Source organism: Mastigoproctus giganteus, chromosome 3 (assembly GCF_048544385.1).
Source record: "Mastigoproctus giganteus isolate SK-2022 chromosome 3, ASM4854438v1, whole genome shotgun sequence".
NCBI classification, from domain to species: domain Eukaryota; kingdom Metazoa; phylum Arthropoda; class Arachnida; order Uropygi; family Thelyphonidae; genus Mastigoproctus; species Mastigoproctus giganteus.
Window position 1 is genome coordinate 246,331,012 of NC_143577.1, and position 20,748 is coordinate 246,351,759.

Sequence of the window (20,748 nt, forward strand, 5' to 3'; positions counted from 1 at the left end):
ACTTGCTATTAGTTTGGTTCCCCAGATTTCTTGCACATCACTGCTTAATGACAGAATTGTAATTTGAGAATGGTATATTGAAGAAAGGATCAATAGCGCTAATTGCAGTTTTGGCAGCTAAATCTACATGCTCGTTTCCCAGGATATCACTATGACCAGGGATCCAGCAGAAGGTGATGCTCTGGAAAAATCTGTACAACAAATGGATTGTTATGCTTTTTCTTCAGCCATATAGCACGAATTGCACTGATTGAATCTGTATCTATGATAGCAAGCATTATGGTTTTTTCCCACATGAAATTTAAAGGTATCATAAATGCATAGAGTTCTGTAGTAAAGCTGCTAAATTCAATTGTAAGTTTCTTAGCTATGGTGATATTGGGAAAAACTGCAGCAGTGAAATGACTCATTTTTTCAATCCATCCATGTACACTGGGGTGAACTGTGCATATTGTGCTGTCAGTGACATATACAACTGCAATATTTCCTGTCAGGAGTGAGAATTTTTAGTATTAGTAATAGCCATATAGTGAAAGGAAGCCACAGGCTTTTGCTGCACTGGCAATAAAAAAAAAAAGCAAGTAGATAAGAAAATACAAATTATATGCTCCCTCCTCACACAGTTCAGTATTCAGTATGCATTTGAATTTATTCAAACTTTCAGCCTCAACTACCTGCAGAGGCAACTTGTTCCAGCTATCAGCGACTCGCGGACTAAAAGAAAACTTTCTAGAATCTAATCTAAACCTCAAGCCCCTATAATTTGAAACAATTCTGAACTGTTTAGAAAGTGAGAATTCCACCTTCATTCATTTTACTAATCCTTCTCAGAGCCTTATAGATCTCAATCAGGTCATCTCTGTGGGGCCTGGTTGCCAAACTCTGTAGCCCACATAATCAGTCTTTCCACATACGTCTTCCTGCCGATTTCACCATTCAAGTTGCCCATCTTTGGACCATTTTAAGAAGCTTGATGTCTTTTTTCAGGTGAGATTTCCATACTTGAACACTGTATTCAAACTGTATTCTTACAATTGCCTTATACTGTGGGATTATGACCTCTCTATCTGTACAGGATAGCATTCGATATATCATCGATAGGACACCACGTGCTTACCTGGCTGCCTGTTTACACTGTTCAGAAAACTTCATATCTGCAGTATTGTAACTCCCAAATCCTTTCCTCCTCCACTGTTTTTAATTTGACCCCACCAAGTGTATAATTTATTTGGGAGTTGCTATTCCCCAAGTGTAAGACCTTGCATTTAGCTGCACTGAAACGCAGCTGCCACTTCTCTGACCATCTCTGAAGCCTGATCTAGTCATCCAGAAGAAGCACTGCTTAGCATAGATCATTAACAACTATGCTAATCTTTGTCATCTCCAAATTTTGACATCACGCCTTCTATCCCTTTGTTGGTCATTTATGAAAATGAGAAACAACAGTGGTCCAAGAACTGATCCTCGAGGGGCCCCACTATTCATTTACACCAATGAAGAATATCCATTAATCACAGCCCTCAGTTTTCTGCCCTGCAGCCACTGAGCAATCCATTTCAGAATCTTACCAGTAATCCCAACCTGTTTAATTTTTTTCAGTAAGCTCTCATGAAGGACCGAGTCAATTGCTTTGCTAAATTTCAAATAAACTACATCAAAATTGTTCCCTAAATTCAGCTCATGAGTAACTGTGTGAAAATAGCATACTAAGTTGTGATTTACCCTTAACAAAGCCATGTTGTGTGTCCTCCACATTGTCATATCTATGTAAATGTCCCTGAATTGCACTCTTAATCATTGCCTCTAAGATTTTTTCTATCACTGAAGTCAGACTAACCAATCTGTAGTTACTAACTTCACTATTAGAACTGCTTTTATATATTGGCAATACAGTGGTACTTCTCCAATCCAAAGGAATTTCCACTGAGTCCAAAGATGCCCTCATAATTAACTTCCATGGTTCAATTAACTCTCACACACTTTCCCTCAAAACTATAGGGTATACGCCATCAACTCCATTAGCCTTACTTGCCTTTATGCTCAGAAGTTTTTCTAATAAACAATTATCTGTAATTACGACATCACTAATTACATATTTCTCAGCCTCACTCACATAGCCTCTTCTTGGCATAAAGGGTATTTTGTCAGTAAAGAGAGAGGCAAAGTAACAAAGGTCTGAAGGACTCATTTAGAAAAGATGTGGATCTGCTGGAATGAATACAAGGAAGGGCAAAGAGATTTTTGAGCAGAACAAAGGAGTGCTCTTACCAAGATAGGCTTCAGTTTTGCAAATTGCAGCATCTGGAGACTACGCACCTGCAAGGTGATCTGAGTGAAGTGTTTAAGGCTTTGAATGATGAAGCTCAATGCTGATCAGATTCTTCCTCTTGCTGAGACCACACACAAGAGGCGGTACAAATTCAAATTGAGAAAGGATGGTTGCAGAACCTTTGGCCACCAGGTGGTTAATTGTAGGAACAATCTTCCAGCTATTGTTGTGAAAGTTGATAGTTTAAATAAATTCAAGGAAGAACTAGACAAAATATTGGAGGCAAAGAATAGGTGAAATGGGAAGTGTTGTGTGCTTTTTTGGCTGATGCTGTATAAGCTTGCTTTTTGCATTATTTGGCACTGCTATTACTAAGTCAATAAAACAAATTGGAGAGAACATAAAACTAATGAACAAGTAAGGCGAGATCTAAATTTTGAACACAGAATAATAGAGCAGATCTACAAAAAACAACTTCAGTGGTTTGGACATGTGAACCGGATGAAACAACGCAGGCTGCCTAATGTAGTACTGACAGGAAGAATTGGAGATAAGAGACCACGAGGAAGACCCAAAAGAGAACGGCTCCAATGCCTAAAGGAAAATACAGGCTTTCAGAGTTATCAACAAATGATGCAAGATTCAAGAGATCAACAAGGGAGGACGAGATCTAAATAGGGACTCAACCTGTGCCAAACGGAAGAGCAGAATGATGAATGATGATGAATACTAAGTCTCATCAAGCAAAAGAAGCAAGCATGGTACAATTACAGACTTTCACGTAATTCCAATTTATAAGCATTATAACATATTCTCTTATAAGCATTATCTTATTTATTACATATTATCATATAAGCATTAAAAGAATAGGTAATAAAGCCAGTGATGTGGAATAAATTGTACTTCTCTTTGCTAGTTCTTTCTCATAGTCAGTTTTCTCCCATAACAGGAGAAAACTGATTATGAGAAAGAACCAACAAAGAGAAGCTAAGAACTAAGGAGTTCTGCTCATATATGAATAAGAGAAATAGAGTAAATCCAATTGGTCCCTTAAATGGTTGCAGCAGAAAGCCCACAGAGAGCACAACAGAAATGGCAGATGAGTTGAAATAATGCATCTCATTGATTAGCATTAGTTGAGGCATATGGTGCAAGAAAGCAAGCTTATATAGCATCAGCCAAAAAAAAACACTCCCATCCAGTCACTCCAAATGTTTGTTTAGTTCAGCCTTAAATTTATTTAAGCTACCAACTTCCAACAACAACAGATGGAAGTCTGTTAGAGCAATCAACTACCCACTGGCTAAAGGCAAACTTCCGCACATCTATACTACAACTGTCTTTCCTCAATTTGAATCTACGCCCCCTCAGGCTCTTAACTTTCAGAGCAAGCAGAAGTATCCCATCAGCATTAAGCCCACTCAAACCATTCAAGGCCTTATACACCTCGATCAGACCACCTCACAGGTGCCTAGTCTGCAGATGCTGCAACATGCAGAACTTAGGCCTCTCTTGTTAAGCGAACCCCTTTGTTACTCTCACCAATCTTGTTGCTCTTCTTTGTACACATTCTAGCAACTCTACACCCTTCCTAAAATGAGGCCTCCAGACATGTATGCAGTACACAAGGTGAGGCCTTACCAGTTCCTTATACAAAGGTATAAACACCTCCTTTTCTTTGCTAGCAAAATTCCTATATATCATTGACAAAACTCTATGACCTGCTCTGGCAGCCAGTCTGCACTGTTCAGAAAACTTCATTTCTATTGGGTTACTGCTACCCATATGCAGTACTTTGCAATTGTCAATGTTAAACTTCAGTTGCCACTTCTCAGTGCATCTGCCTAACTTTTCCAGATCCTGTTGCAGTAGCATATTGTCTTTACTGTCATCAACAACCCTGCCAACCTTTGTATCATCCGCAAACTTGGACATTAAGCCTGATATACCTTCATCGGCATCACTGATAAATACACAAAACAACAATGGGCTGATATTTACAGTCACAAACAAGCTTGAAACTCTGGGGAATGTTAAGGTATGAGGCTCATAAGATAAGTGATATAATTATCTCAGACAAACATTTATTAAAAAAAGCTGCTGAGATTAAAAGAGGAAAAAGCTCAAGTGGAAGATGGTATATATTCAGTTTTAATTAAAAAGGTTGCATATGAGTACATCAACAGTTCCAACTATCAATGATAATGAGTATCACTAAACTCCAGAAAGATTCCATTAAACTGAGAGAGTCTCAGCATTATCGTACCTGGCAACAATGTAAGTTTGCAAATTTTGTCTGCAAGTCCCATAACTCCCATTACCAACATAGAGCTGCTACAACAGACTGCTCACAGTCTGTACTGAATTTGAGGGATAAGTGCTTATCTGCAGAGCAATTGGATTAACTCACCCTGGGAATGAAGTTTGCCGTGGTGTCTCTTTTCACTTCGATTCCAGTTGAACTGGCCATCATGTGTTCCAAGGAGCTTCTGGACAGCAACCAGACCCTAAGCAACAGAACTTTTCTAACTTCACAGGACATTTCAGCCACCCTTATACTGTTGACTGGTGGGACCGTCACGTTTGGTGACTCCAGCAGATATATGATACAGCATGGGTTCCCCGGTTAGTTCAGTTATGGCAAAAATCGCAATGGAGGAGTTGGAGAGTCGTGCATTTGTGGGTCTACCAGATCCCATTGCCTTTTGGTGTTGCTACATGGATGATGCGCTTGTGGTCATTCCCTGGGAGTTGGACAACCAACTTTTGCACCACCTTAAATCTCTGTCACCTTTCATCCAGTTCACCATCGAACTGGAGTCAGGCAACACCCTTCCATACTTGGATACCCTTGTTCGACACAAGGGCACGTGTTTGAAGACAACAGTCTATCGCAAACCAATGTGTGCTGGCCAATTCATCAACTACTGGTCGGCACATGCACGCAGCCATCTTCTCAGCAGCACAAGCCCTGCTAACCCGTGCCTGGACCCACTCTAGTTCTGCAGATGAGAGACACGCTGAGATTACTAGGGTTAAGACAGATCTTGCGAGGTGCAACTATCCCACCTTATCTAAATGGTCACTGCCAGTGACCACGTAGTGACCCACAGGACCATGTGCAGTAATGACTCCTCCTCGACAGCCTTTATCCCATTCTACTGAAACCTATCACAACAAATTTCTAGCGTCTTAAAAGCTCATGAGATAAAGTGCTTACAACTCATGGGCAGGAAGTTGCGATCCCTTGTCTCAAGAGTTAAAACATTGGTTTCCCCCTTGCTGCAGAGTGATTAGTCTTCCGTATTTCCTGCCGTGACTGCACTGGTTGCTATTAGGGTAACTGGCAGGAGGTGCAGCAGTCATGTTTCTAAACATGAAAAAACTATCCATTTAGCAGACAAGGAGCACTGAGCCATTGCCGAGCACTTCTGGTTGACCCATGCTGCAACGTCATGATTGTTGATTTATCCCACCATTAACCATCGCCATGCCTGGTTGGAGTCACTGTACATCTCATGCTGCAGCGATTCCTTTAACCAAAAAAAGAGGATGTTGTGTCCATCCCATTACTGAGACAACCACCCTCTTGGCTAACAACATCGGCATTTACAATGTTCCCAGGCATTACAGCTACAACTACAAGCTTTCCCTTCTAACAGCTAATTGTTACATACACATAGTTCACCATACATGACTGCCATGGCACACACATAGATTAACAGTCACAACTGATGAAGGACACCTTCCAGTCCAAAAGCTATGTATTATTTTTACTTTTGTTTTATTGTTTGCGTGAACATCAATGTATTTTTATGTAACGTTAAATGTATTTTTTTTTTAAACTGCAGCTTGTCATTTTCTTTATGTTTTTGCTCTGTGGCACAATAATTTATTAATGATAAACAGTTATTCCTCGGATTGAGTTGATGTAAGAAGTGGGGTTTCCCCAAGGAAGTGGGGTTCCCCAAGTATTAGGACCACCGTTGTTTTTGACTTTTATAAATGATATTGATGAAGGGATAGATAGCAGGATGTCTAAATTTGCAGATGATGTAAAGGTTGGTAGAGTTGTTAATGATCACCACCAAGCAGAGCTTCTTCAGAGTGACCTAGATAGACTTCAGGGATGGTCAGAAAAATGGCAGAAAAATCCAGCAAAGTGTAAGGGATTGCACCTGGAGAACAGTAACATAAACTAGGTGGAATTGAACTAAAGTCAGTCATGGAGAAAAGGGATTTGGGTGTTATGATACAGTCACATATGAAGTTCTCTGAGCATTGTAGACAGGTTTCAAGGAAGTCCCATGATGTCCTATCGATGATTTATCGAACAATTGCTATTAGAGATCAGGACGTCATAATCCCATTATATAAGGCTATTGTTAGACCACACTTGGAATACTGTGTACGGAGCTGTGTATGGTATGAACCAAATACTGTGTATGGAGACCACAACTAAAGAAAGACATTGTGCTTCTTGAAAGGGTCCAAAGATGGGCAACTTGCCTAGTGAATTCGACAAAAAGGCATCCATATGAGGAAAGACTTTGAATATGTGGGTTGCAGAGCTTGGAAACTAAGCACCTCAGAGGAGACTTGATTAAGTCTTCAAGACTCTGAGGGGCATAAGTAAAATGAATGGGGAAGAAATTTTCATGGTTATAAATGATTTTAGAACTAGGGGCCACAATTTCAAGTTATGGGGGAGATGTTTAGACTGGATTAGACTAATATTTTCACCAGTGAGTTATCAAATACTGAAATAAGTTACCTACAGGGTGGTAGAGGCTGACAGTTTGAGGAAATTCAAAGGTCAGCTGGATAATTAGCTACAGGAGGTTTGTTGTTTGTTTGTTATTTGGTTTTTAGAAGCATTAGCAACTAATGCCATAGTGCTCCGGAGATATGCGGTGGTCATTCCCTAACCTTTCCACATCCTCTGTATTTGGTGGTGACAGCTACAGGAGGAGGAAAGCACATAGGTTGCTTAATTCCTTTTCTCTTATTAATTATTATTATTTTTTTTTATTAAATTTATTTATTTATTAATTTTTTTTATTTTTGGCTGGTGTAACATAAACCATAGGCTTCCTTGCACCATATGGCCATTGCTAATACTAATATTAAAAATATGCAGTATTTTTCATTTATCAAATGTTAAATTTCAGTTGACACCTCTCAGCCCATCTACCCAACTTTTCTAGATCCTGTTGCAGTAGCATATGGTCATTACTGTCATTAATAACCCTGCAAACCTTTGTATTATCTGAAAACTTGGACATTAAGCCTGATATACCTTCATCAATATTATTGATAAATATAGAAAACAACAGTGATCCCAACACCGAACCCTATGGTACTCCACTAATAACAGTAGACCAAGAAGAGAAGTGTCCATTGATTACCACTCTTCTTCTCCCACTCAACCAGCCGTTTATCCATAGCAGCAGCTTGCCCTTAATGCTACACTGCTCCAATTTGTACAGCAATCTTTTATGTGCAACAGTATCAAAAGTATTTTTTGCATCCGGTTCTTTTGTGATAACATTGTAGTATCCAATCAAACTGGTCAGGCTGGATGGACCCATTCTGTGCCTAAACTATAACAGCACTCTTGTCTAGATGATCCTGCATATATTATACTAATATGCAGGCACTTCCCGACTTACATAATACTCCATTTCCATAAATTTTACTTTACGTAAGTTTTTGCTGGCCGGTATTACTTACATAATACTCCATTTCCATAAATTTTACTTTACGTAAGTTTTTGCTGGCCGGTTCAAACTTAAAAAAACTTGTGGAAACGTATTTTGCATCCTGTAGGAATAAATGTTCAGCTTTCTTGTGTTGCTGCTTTTTTTTTTTGTGTACTCTGAAGTTGAAATTTTCATTTTCACTATATATCTAAACTATTTATCACTCTGAAAGGTTATTTTTATAATGGAGCCCTACCCTTTCATCGTTATCATGTGTTCCATTATAAGAATCAATTTTGAAAGCCTTTGTTGATATTTTTCAAAAGAATATTTCTGAAGGTCATGACCATAAAAGAATAAAAACAATTTGCACTTTCCAGTTTATTGGGCTTTCCTGTTAGTGCAATCTGTTATAAATGGGTAGTAAACTCGATCTTGCAGTCGTATAATCCCAATAACTGGAATTGTTTGGGTTTTTTACGTTATTATGGTGAAATGTGTTTCCTCTTCACTGTAATCTTCAATCATATAAAAAAATAACTAAATTTTCAGAATCGTCTCTTCATTCCTATTTACAATGGTGAAGGGAAAGAGACCAACAGAAAGTGCAAGTGGTGGCAGTGCTAAGAAACGAAACAAAACTGATTTAGAAATGATGATGAAAATGATAAAGTACGAAGCAGAAAAAGTTTGTCATTTATTGCACAGGAATTAGGTCTTGCTGCTTCAACAGTGAATGCTATTTTAAAGCACAGTGTGCATATAAAAGAACATATAAAAGAAATTTAAGATCAACAGTGATCAAAAAAACAGCATTCAGGTGCGGATATCATGGTGGAAAAGCTACTAATAATATGGATGGAAAATCAGATTCAGAAGTGAGTGCCCCTGAGTCTAATAACCCTTCAAGAAAAAGCAACAAGTATTTATAAAGATATTAAGGATAAGTACAGCAAACCCCAAGCAATGCGGCTCACATCTGGTGAGTATGGGCTTGGCACACCCAGGGTCCTGAGCTGGATATCATCATTCTTCTCTTTCTTCATGATTCCTTTCTACTTCTCTCTCTCTCTCTCTCTCTCTCTCTCTCTCTCAGGGTAACTCAGAAATTTATTTTTGGCTGGTGCAGCATACGCCTCATGCTTCCTTGCACTATAGGGCTAATAATAATAATAGCAATGAACTTGGCTTGGGGTTAAAGTTATGCAGTGAAGTCACCCGTGCTGATTCTGCAGCAGCAGAGAAATTTTGTGATGTGTCCGAAAAAGCCACTTCTAAATTTCTACACCCTCAATCTCTGCAGTGGCATACTTATCAGCTGGAGATGTTGATTTTGGCAACAATGTATGCATGGGATAAAAAAAATTCAATAAATAATTCTATTTACATGTTTGTTTAACATTTCTTTTTGGCTTCAATCAAATTCAGCATACATAGTTGCAAGTGCTGCAAAACCTTTAGGGAAATTGTGTTATTTCAAATTCATCTTACACAGAGTTCCACGGAACGCAACCCTTATGTAAGTCGGGGAGATTCTATATAAACAAAAATATGTGCGCATGCATAATTTTTAAATTTCACACCTTTAAAAGGAAGGGGATGAATCTGATTGGTCCACTTGACATCGATGGTTCGACTGTTCATGATCCTGCTCAGATAGCAAACAAACTGAATGAGTATTTTGCATCTACATTCACACGTGAGGAATTATTAAGGTTTGAAAATGACAGAAGGTTATCAAATTGTAGCAAGATACTTAATGATTTTGTAATAACTGAGAGCAAAGTGGAAGAGAAATTGTTGAAGTTAAACGTAAGAAAAGCACCTGGGGTGGATGGGATCTATCCTATCTATTATATTAAAGGAGGCGGCAAAGCAACTAAGCAAACCGTTAGCCATAATTATGAGAGCATCCTTGGACTCAGGGGAGGTTCCCATGGACTGGAGATGTGCAAATGTATCCCCAATTCACAAAGGGGGATCGAAGGGTGACACGGGTAATTACAGACCAGTTAGTTTAACTTCTGTTCCGGGTAAAATAATGGAATCGCTGGTTAAAGATGCATTGCAGGATCATCTAGACAAGACTGCAGCAATAATTCAGACACATCATGGGTTTATTAAGGGAAAGTCTTGTCTGACAAATTTGATAGGATATTATGATGTGGTTACAAAGGAACTGGATGCAAAAAATAATTTTGATATCATATATTTGGATTTCAGGAAAGCTTTTGACACTGTTCTGCATGGAAGACTATTGTACAAATTGGAGCAGAATGGTATTAAGGGTAAGTTGCTACAATGGATAAAAGGATGGTTAAGTGGGAGAAGACAGAGGGTAGTAATCAATGGGTGCTGCTCTTCTTGGACTAATGTTATTAGTGGAGTCCCACAGGGTTCGGTGTTGGGTCCACTGTTGTTTTGTATATTTATCAATGATATTGATGAAGGAATATCAGGCTTAGTGTCGAAGTTTGCAGATGATACAAAGGTTGGCAGGGTTGTTAATGACAGTAATGGCAGTGTTCTACTGCAACAGGATCTAGATAATTTGGGCAGATGGGCTAAGAAGTGGCAACTAAAGTTTAACCTTGACAAATGCAAAGTACTGCATATGGGTAAAAGTAACTCCAGAGAAACGTACCAACTGTGTGGTACTACACTTAAGGTGGTAGAAAATGAAAAAGACCTGGGAGTAATTGTGCAGGCAGATATGAAGTTTTCTGAGCAATGCAGACAGGCTGCCAGGGCAGGTCATGGGGTTTTGTCAATGATATATAGGAATTTTGCTAGCAGGGAAAAGGAGGTGATTATCCCTCTGTATAAGGCAATGGTCAGGCCACGGCTTGAATACTGCGTACAGGTCTGGAGGCCTCATTTTAGGAAGGATGTAGATTTACTTGAGCGTGTACAGAGAAGGGCAACAAGATTGGTGAGGGGAATGAAGGAATCCTCTTACCAGGAGAGGCTTAAGTTCTGCAAATTGCAGTGGCTGGAGACTAGGCACCTGCGCGGTGATCTGATTGAGGTATATAAGGCCTTGAATGGGTTGAGCACGCTGAATTCTGATGGGATCCTTCCACTTGTTCAGATTACGAATCTAAGGGGGCATAAATTCAAATTAAGAAATGACAGATGTAGAATAGATGTGCGGAAATTTGCCTTTAGCCAGCTGGTGGTTAATTGCTGGAACAAACTTCCATCTGTCGTTGTGGAAGTTGATAGGTTGAATAAATTTAAGGAGGAACTGGACAGGCATTTGTAGGGAATGGTGTGATTTTTTTTTTTTTTTTTTGGCTGATGCTGCATAAGCTCATACATTTGCTTTCTTGCATCACATGCCACTACTACTACATTTATATTTATAAACATTCTTCTGCTTTTGTTTTTTTTTTTAAATTTGAGTGAAATTAAAAAAAAATTGTTTCATTGACAATGGCATGCAAAAAGTAATATTTTTTAATTTTCGTATTTTTCATTAAAATCTAAATTATTTATAATACATATAATGCAACCCATTAATAAAATGGTCAAGCAAGGGTATACAACTATGCAGAATTCAAAAAAGCAAAAACTTTTTCCAGAAATAAAAAAGAAATTTGGGTGTCTGTCAAGTGCTGTATAATATAACCATATTTGATAGAATTTATCAACACTGGCAAAAATCAAGGTGAGTTAATACAGGAATTATAATACTACAATAACCTGAAGTTTCTGAAATACAAAACAGCAAAAAGCCACTGACAATTATTCATACAGTACCTATAGAATGCATTAAGCCACTATCAATATTTGCACTAAGCAAATTTGACATGGCTTGTATAGTGCATGTCCTCAATTCACTTAATTTAGATGTCTGAACCCTATGTCTAGAAACATCTTTATCTTCTGGAGCCTCACTACATTCATTTAAAAGGTTCATGAATAAGGAAAAATACCTATAAAAAAAGAAACATTTTGTAACAATATTTCTATTGTAAACAGAAATGTAGATTTCTATTGAAAGAAAATCTATAAATTGAAATGTCCCTTACAAATAAACATTGAGTTTTTGCAAAACAATAATTTCTAAATATAATTAAAATGTTAAAACATCGATAAAATCAAAACTACAACTCTATTAAATCCAACAAAGTGAATGTAACATCATACTTATAACTAAGGTCATAATATCCTAAAATGGTAAGCTTGTTGAATATTTTTCTGACTTCTTCTGACGGAAGACCACAGAAGGTACTGTTGAGTAGAGTGTACTGGAAATGATAGGGGTGGTTTGCCAAGATGATCAATACAGAAGTTGGAAGAAAAGTAGGATGCAGGCAGATAAACTTTATCTTTAACTGTGTTAGCAATAGAACCATTAGGTTTTAACAGGTGGGAGAACAGATAGGCAAAATTTGCAGCCAATATGGCTGGCAAGAGACAAGAATGCATGACTAAATTTGAGAAAGGATCAAGTTTTCTACTCTTAAGCCATTCAAAATCTAGTCTGGACTGATTAATAACTGCTTTACAATTGTGTGTGTGTGATGGGGGTTTAATGGCACATAAGCTGCTGTGGCTATAATGCGCCTATTCACAGAAAAATTCTAAAAACAAAATTTAAGCGTAACTGAAAACATAATTTAGGCATAAAAACTTGGTTGTGTTTACAAAGATATTTTAGAATTTATCATATAGTCCAATTATTTTCAGATAAGAGAAAAACTCGTTGATGTTTGCATCATCTCCAATAATATGTTGTAATGTCATTGGTTCTCGTAGATTACTCAGGGAACACAGGATGGATGTTCTGTCTTGTTGATAGTGAGGGCAGTCAATCAGAATGTTTGACTGTTAAATTTTCTGAACAGTATGGACATTGAGGATCTTCGCCTCGCAGATGGAGGTGGGTCAGATATGTGTGTCCGATACACGCCCGTGCAAGAACCACTTCTTCTCTTCATACTGTTTTGGTGCTAGAGTGTCAATGCTTTGGATCGTGTTTAAACTGGTAGAGTTTATTATTTGTTTGGGTGTGCCATAGCTCTTTCCACTTCGCGAAACATGCTGTTTGTATGATGTGACAGTAGTCGGAGGCTGGAACCGGAATGGAGGTTAAATCAAAAGTTGAGGGATTTTTAACAGTTTCATCAGCAAGTTCGTTACCCTTTATCCTTGAATGTGCTGGGATCCAGCAAAAGATCACTGACTGATGACATTCTTCAATTTGTAATAGGAATCTTCTGATTTGATTTAACACAGGGTGAGCCTTGTAGGAGGAGTTTTGCATTACGGTTATTGAGCTGAGAGAGTCTGTGTATACGACATATTTTAGAGATGGGTAGAGATTCAGGTTGTCTAAAGCTAATTTTATTGCGTGAAGTTCTGCGGAGAAGCTGCTATACTCGGGTGGAAGGGCAACTGAAATGATAGTAGAGGGAAATACTGCCACTGCTCCAACGGCTGAATGTGATTTGGAGCCATCAGTATATATGGGCAAAAAATCAGCGTATTTCTGAATATGGCTTGCATGGAGTTGTTTCACATTGAGTGTTGGTAGACGATTCTTTCCCCACATGTGAAGATAAAATATAACTGAGGAGGGGAAATCCATGGCGGTTGGGAGTAATTCATTAAATGTTTCCTGTTGAAAATTTGAACTTTCCAACTCTGCATTAATTCAATAAGGCGTAAGCTTGCCAGTCTTATTTTACTGGGTTTATTTCTATAGAGGTTTTGCAGTGGTGGATTAAAGAGGTATGGCTGAATAGGATGACAATAGCAATTTTGTATTTGGGCTGCATACTTAAGAAGCAGCGTTTTTCTGCGTAGGTAAAGGGGGGGGCTCATCAGCTTCAATGTACAAACTATGAGTAGGAGATGTCCTGAAAGCACCAAGTGCAATCTGCAATGCGCTATGCTGTATAGGATCCAGCCATCATAGTGTACTCTTACGGGCGGAATCATAAAGTGGAGCACCATAATCCAATTGGAATCTGATCAATGCTCTATATAAGAGCAACAGAGATGTACGGTCTGCTCCCCAAGACAAGGCAGATAAAGCTCTTAGTATGTTCAGCTTTTTGAGGCAGGATATACGGACAGATTTAATGTGCTGAAGGAAATTTAGTTTCCTGTCAAGGATTAATCCCAAGAATCTGATGTTGTTAGTCACTGGAACAGTAAAGTTTTGCATCTGAAGTTTGGGATCTGTATGCATTTTCCGTTGATTGCAAAAGTGTATTGCAACAGTTTTCTGCTGTGATAGACGATAGCCATTTAACTCTGCCCACCTTTGGACTTTATTCAAAGATATCTGCAGCTGTCATTCAACGGATCTCATATTCTGAGAATGGCAAGAAATAGAGAGATCATCGGCATAAAGGTAGGTCTCAACAGTATTTGGAAGTTCTTTTGTGATGGAATCGATTCTAAGGGCAAAAAGGGTTGCACTCAGTACAGACCCTTGTGGCACTCCTTCCTGTAAAAATGTCATAGAAAGCGAGTTGCGGCATCGAACTTGGAACGAACGAGTCCTGAGAAAGTTCCTGATGAATATAGACAGGTTGCCTCATAGACCTAGAGCATGGAGGTCACTGAGAATGCCACGACGCCAAGTAGTATCAAATGCCTTCTCTATGTCTATGGAAACCATAACAAGATGTTCATTTTTTACAAAGGCATTACGAATTGCAAACTCTGATTTGATCATGAGATTAAGGAGGACCTGTTCTTTCGAAAGCCATGCTGATTATTGCTAATTAGTTGTTGCGTTTCGATGATCCAAACAAGGCAATTATGGATCATTCTTTCAAGGAATTTACTCAGGCAACTGGATAGAGAAATAGGTCTATAACTGTTAGGACTGGTAGGATCTTTACCGGGTTTCAAAAAGGCAAGAACTGTGGCATGATGCCAAGAGCTGGGATAAATGTTTTCCATAAATATCCGGTTATAGTAGACCAGCAGTATTTGTAAATTTCTGTCACCAAGGTTTTGTAACATAATGTAAGATATTCCATCTGGCACTGTTGCGTGTTGTTTTAATGACATGTAGAAGTTCATGATATTGAAGAAGCTGGTTATATGGAAAGAAAACTGAGGCTCGAAAGTTGATGGCTCGTTGTTCAGTCTTGGTCTTTATTTTCTGAAAAACCAGAGAATGATTTAATGCCGCAGAAACTTCGGCAAAGGTTTTGGCCAAGGCATTTGCAATATCTTCAGGAGCAGATAGTTCTTGCCCATTCCATGAAAGAATTGGTGAAGGAGTGGTTGGAAATTTTCCAGAAATCTGCCTAATTTCCTTCCATATTAACCTAGAGTTAGTGTTTCTGTTTATGGTAGATGCAAACCGAATCCAAGAATTTTTCTTGGCTTCTCTTTGAATGCAACGTGCTTTTGCTCTTGCTCTTAGTTTCTTGTAATTGATACATGATTAGCTGATACTTTCGCTGATACTCGATTAGCTGATACTTGATTGATACTTTCATAGATCCCCAACCACAGCTAATTGATTAGCTGTGGTTGGGGATCTACGAAATAAATTCCACGCTTTATTTTTTAACTTCTTAGCTATTGTGCATTCTTGATTCCACCAATAGTTAAGGTGCTGTCGGGATTGGGGATTCGACAATGGAACTGAACATTTAGCTGCAGATAGTTGGTGTGAAGTGATATAATCTGTGGCTTCATCTATCGACTGTGTTTGTATATATTGCTCATCCAGGGTGACAACTGATTGAAATTTGACCCAGTTGGTTTGAGAGAACTTCCATTTCCTGCAGGGTATGGCTAATGGTGGTTGTGCAGTAAGCAGATCACAAATAATTGGAAAATGGTCACTGACCATAACAGACCATTCTATGATTGGAAACAGAATCAAGGAACATATTGATAGATTGACTGCAGAGGTTTGTCCAGTTGGTAGTTGTACGTGAGTGGGTGTACCAGTATTAAGAACAGTAAGGTTTTGCTTATCCAGAAAGGTTTCAATTAAGCAGCCATGTATATCTAATTTTGTCGATCCCCATAAGGGGTTGTGGCCATTGAAATCACCCAAGAGACAGACAGGGGGTACTAATTGCATTAGCAGGTTTTCAAGATCTTGGTAAGAGAAGGTATGACTTGGTGGGAGATAGACTGATACTAGTGTTAAAGAAATCTGGGTTATCAAACGTACGGCGACAACTTCAATTTTAGTTTGCAAAGCAATTTGCTTGGTCGGGATCTTTGAGTTGACCAAGATGGCCTTGCCCCCATGGGCAGCATTTCACGTATTATGATCGTGGCGATAGATGGCATAGTTCTTTATGTTGGTGGAAATTTGAGGAGTTAGGTTTCCTGTAGACAGAAACCAACTGGAGAGTAGCGGGTAATTAAGACTTGAATATCATTAAGGTTGCTACGAAATCCTCTATAATTCCATTGTAGAATGTAAGGCATTACTAATGTTTAGTAGAAGCTGTTTCTGACTGTTTTTTTAATGTGATTGTCTTGTGACATTCAGGCTTTGGTTTGTCTTTTTTGGGAATAATGGTCGACCAGTGTCCATTTCTTTTTCCGCATATATTTCTAAGATTGGTTCTTCTTGTCTGGATGAGTCAATAGTATCCATAGACGTTTCTTGGATATTCTTTTTCAAATTTGAGTTACGATTATTCGATATAGAAGAAATCACTGGGGGTGGAGAAGGAGATGTAGCTGGTACTGTAAGTGCAGTATTACTTGCCTGGTTCAACTGTTTTGGGACATTGGACTGTTGCTGAGAGAGAACAGTCCGAGCCCAGTCAGAGATTGAGGTGGTTGAAGGGACTGTAACATCAGATTGGGTGGCCACTGATTGATATTTTTGTGCAATATGGGCGTACGTACGTTTATTGATATTGGGAGTAAGTAATTTCCTTCGTGCTTCTTGAAAGCTTACTTTATTTTCTATCTTATATTTAACAATTTGCTTCTCAGTTTTCCAACTGTCACATGTCCTTGAGTAGGCAGGATGGTTTCCTTTACAGTTGGGGCAAGTCATTCCTTTTGCCAAGCAGTCACTTTCACCCAAAGGGGGTGTGGTCACTGGACCCACAATTAGGACAAACCTGGTTTCCTCTGCACGCCGTTTGAGAGTGGCCATACTTCTGGCACTTAAAACATCTCAATGGGTTAGGAATATATGGTCTAATGCGGCAGAGTAAGTAGCCTGCTTTTATCGATGGTGGTATATTTGGCATGTTAAAAGTTAGAATAATATTCCTTGTAGGTGTGAGTATATTTTCTCTTTTCACCATAATTCTTTTCACTGCAATGACATTTTGATCTTGAAGCTCTTGTGTTATCTCCTCCTCCATGATATTCAATAGATCCCAGCTGGATATAATGCTCTTAGATGTATTTAGGGTAGCATGGGGAGAAACGTTTACTGGAATTCCAGCAAAGCTTGTAAGTTTTAGCAGTTTCTCTGAATATTTACAATTCATTGTTTCCAATTGAAGGTCGCCTGATTGTAGTCTCTTGACTGTCTTAGGAGATCCTGCCAGACTTTCCAGGTGTTTCTGGATAAGGAAAGGAGAGAGCATACTGAGAGGCTGATCTGCAAGAGAGTGCATTTTAAGGAATGTACGATAAATTGTCGCTGAGGAAGTGGTTCTCAACCTTTTGGGTTGCAACATGTTATGGTCAATGTCTATCTCTGGCCAAGAGCTTGTCAGCTCTAGAGGCTGAAACGTATTTTGGTCCATGCTTGCTCCTTTTGGCCCTTGGCAGATTAGCTTTTCTGCCAAGATTTCCGGCCCCGCCACAGGGAGGTAGGAGCAGTGCCCGGTGTGACCAAGCATAAGGTAGCAAGTGTTAGTAATGAAAAATAAAGAAAGGTAACTTTTCTTTCTTGCTCTGTACAAGTACTTTTGTAACAATAGCTGATTTTAAATAAATAAATTTCTTAAGGGCAGGAACTTAATATAACTCTAAATCGCTTTTGGATAATCACACTTTAAGCACAGAGAAAATGCTCGATCACAATTGCTTGGCACCCGGGGCCTGCTTTACAATTGATATAAACTTGGTGTAGTCAGAAAATTACCTGGAGATTTGGATGCAAACCAATTGTGATATGCAATGCTCTTGTCTTGAATAGTCTTAGCACATTTATTGGAAAACCGAGGTTTTGATAAAGAATGAGATTTTAAGGTGGAGTGTGGAATAAAGGATTTCCTACCTACAAGAATAATTTCATGGTATGATCTGAGAAAACAGTGACATAAGCAAATTTAAAACAGTAATCCAAACAAGGAAGAGAAGAATACAAATCTCACAGATCATCCCATTTTGCATTCTTGTATTGCCAAACAATACAAAACTGAGAATGGCCATGAGAGAAAGGCTCCATTATTGAAGAGACCATCACAAAGTTGTGATCCCAGGTACCCAAAGGACCACTCACCTTGACCATGTACTTAGAAGGGGCATTTGTGAAAAAAAGATCCAGAGTGTTGTTGGCTGTGTGGTTAGAATTTCTGTGGTTAGATATTCTGGCAGGTAAATGAACAATCTGTGTGAGGTCACTACTAATTGTAAAAGCCTCAGCATCTCAATCAGCTGGAATTGTGAACACTATAATCACAAGGAAAATTACTTCACTGTTAGCAAATAATTGGACTAGAGAAAGTGAAGTTTCAAAGAAAGGAAGTCAGAGAGTTCCAAGTGATTAGTGGAGTTGGGAGAATGAAAGGGGCAACAATGGATTTGACAGAATGGCACAGAGAGATTTTAAGCTAGAAAAGATCAAAAGGAGATTCAAATTTAATAATTCTCTGAAAGGGAATATCAGAGGGGACATAACCTTTGAAGCAAAAGGAATCATGAGGAAATTTGGACAGTGAGTTGATTCAACCAATAATTGGGATAATCTGTTGAAAAAGACAATGGATACTGGCAGACTGCAAGTATAAATTGACATCACTGAGATTGGAAATGAGACCATATATATTTGTGAAGTGAACAAGGAAGTGTTTCATAAGATCTTTTTGTAAGATCTTACCAAAGAAGAGTAAAAGATCTTTTTGAAGATAAGTTTGTTCTGTTTGTTTGACCATTTGTGATGTATTTAGTGGTAAACAAAGGTGGGGGAAGGACATGTTGTAGGAAGTAACAAAATTTTTGCATATCATGTAGAACATGGCAAGAATATACCCAGCTTCTTGACACAAAAATAGCCTCAACAATTCTCTCCACACACACACTACTCAGACTTCTTCTAGTCACTATGTGATGGAGTAGAGGCAACAAGTTTATATACCAGCTGATCTAGATGCCTCCCTGAGAGTTTCCAAGAGGTGAAGTCCAGTGGACTACCTAGAAGCTGGTCTGTGAACACCAGTCAAGTGCTGTACCTTTGAAATTTAAGGAAAATTTGAACATTTGGGGTTATGATGGTGCCTGTCATCACTCATACTGCCCTCAAATACATCACTCATACTGCATGGTGAAAGAAACTGGGGTTGCTGAAGCTGAAACATGGCCAGTCCAAATGAACAACCAAGCAAAGTATTGGGAGGAGGGGGAAGAAACTTCTGATTGAAAATGTACATAAGTTTTATGAATATATTAATACCCTAGTAAGTGAAACCAGTTATAGCAGTAGAGTAATCCCTCAATTTGTATGGTTTCTTATTGCAAAGTTTTGCTACTGTGCGGTCAGGGATTTTCAACTAAAATTTTGGAATAAGCAATAAGAGTTTTGCTGCTGTGCAGTGATTTGATTATCAAAAAAGAGCTTCTTTTCAAATAACACACAATGCTTTTTTGATGACACATCCCATTTAGTATGAAAATTACAGTTCTTTGCTTTCTTTGTTATTTCTTATGTACATAAAAAGCGTGTTTCAAAATATGTACGTTGTGTTTATTTTACAGGGCCTAAAATGAAGAAAACTACAACAAAAAAAAAAATTTTAAATTTAGAGGAAAAATTAAATTTTTAAGGAGTTATAGAATGGCATAAAGATTCTGGCATTGGCCAAGAAATAGAGTGTAAATGTATGAAGCATATGATGAATTAGACAAAATGCTAAGAAAATTAAAAATTCAGTTACCTGCTCCGCATCATTGGCTGCAAAAAGTACTACAAAATGAAAAACCCTGTGATAGAGAAAACTGAAAAATTACTTGCTTTACAGATAGAGGATCATAATCAAAATAGAACACTTCTTAGATCTGATGTTATTCACACCAAAGCTCTGCAAATTTTTAATCTTTTGGAAAAAGAACTTGGTCCATCCAATTCAGATATCATTCAGGCCAGTAAGGGTTGTTTTGAAAATTTTAGAAAGCATCAGAGTCTTTACAATCTAAAATTAATGGGAAAAACAGCCAGGGCTGATACAGAAGCTGCTTCTTTGTATCTGAAAACTTTAACAGTTATTATTGAGAATGATCGCTATCTAGCAAGTCAAGTGTTTCTTGCTGATGAGACCAGCTTATTTTGGAAGAATATATCAAGCCAAACATTCATTTCAAAAGAAGAGAGAACCTCTCCAGGGTTCACAGTTTCAAGAAAGATTCACTTTTGTTATGTGGCAATGCTTTTAAAGGTATATCAATAAGCTCCTTACCAATTCAATGGGCAAAAAAGCCTGGATGACAGTGAAAATCTGTGAGGATTGGTTTTTAAACAATTTTTGTGTCAAAGCAGAAAAATATTGTCTGAGGAGAAACACAGCAGTCAAACTCTTGCTTATTTTTGACAATGTGCCCAGTCATCCTGTACATTTATCTAATCTGCACCAAAATGTGAAAGTTATTGAT

The 20,748-nt window shown here is 38.3% G+C and overlaps 1 protein-coding gene across 1 annotated transcript in view; it reads right to left on the reverse strand.

The window, feature by feature from the left end:
• Positions 1-20,748, reverse strand: part of Nf1 (neurofibromin 1) — a 1,111,953-nt gene that overhangs the window by 507,897 nt on the left and 583,308 nt on the right. The window contains exon 25 of the mRNA XM_090369763.1: positions 11,734-11,909. Within this exon, the coding sequence (XP_090225889.1) occupies positions 11,734-11,909 (176 nt within the window). The remainder of the gene's footprint in view (positions 1-11,733; positions 11,910-20,748) is intronic.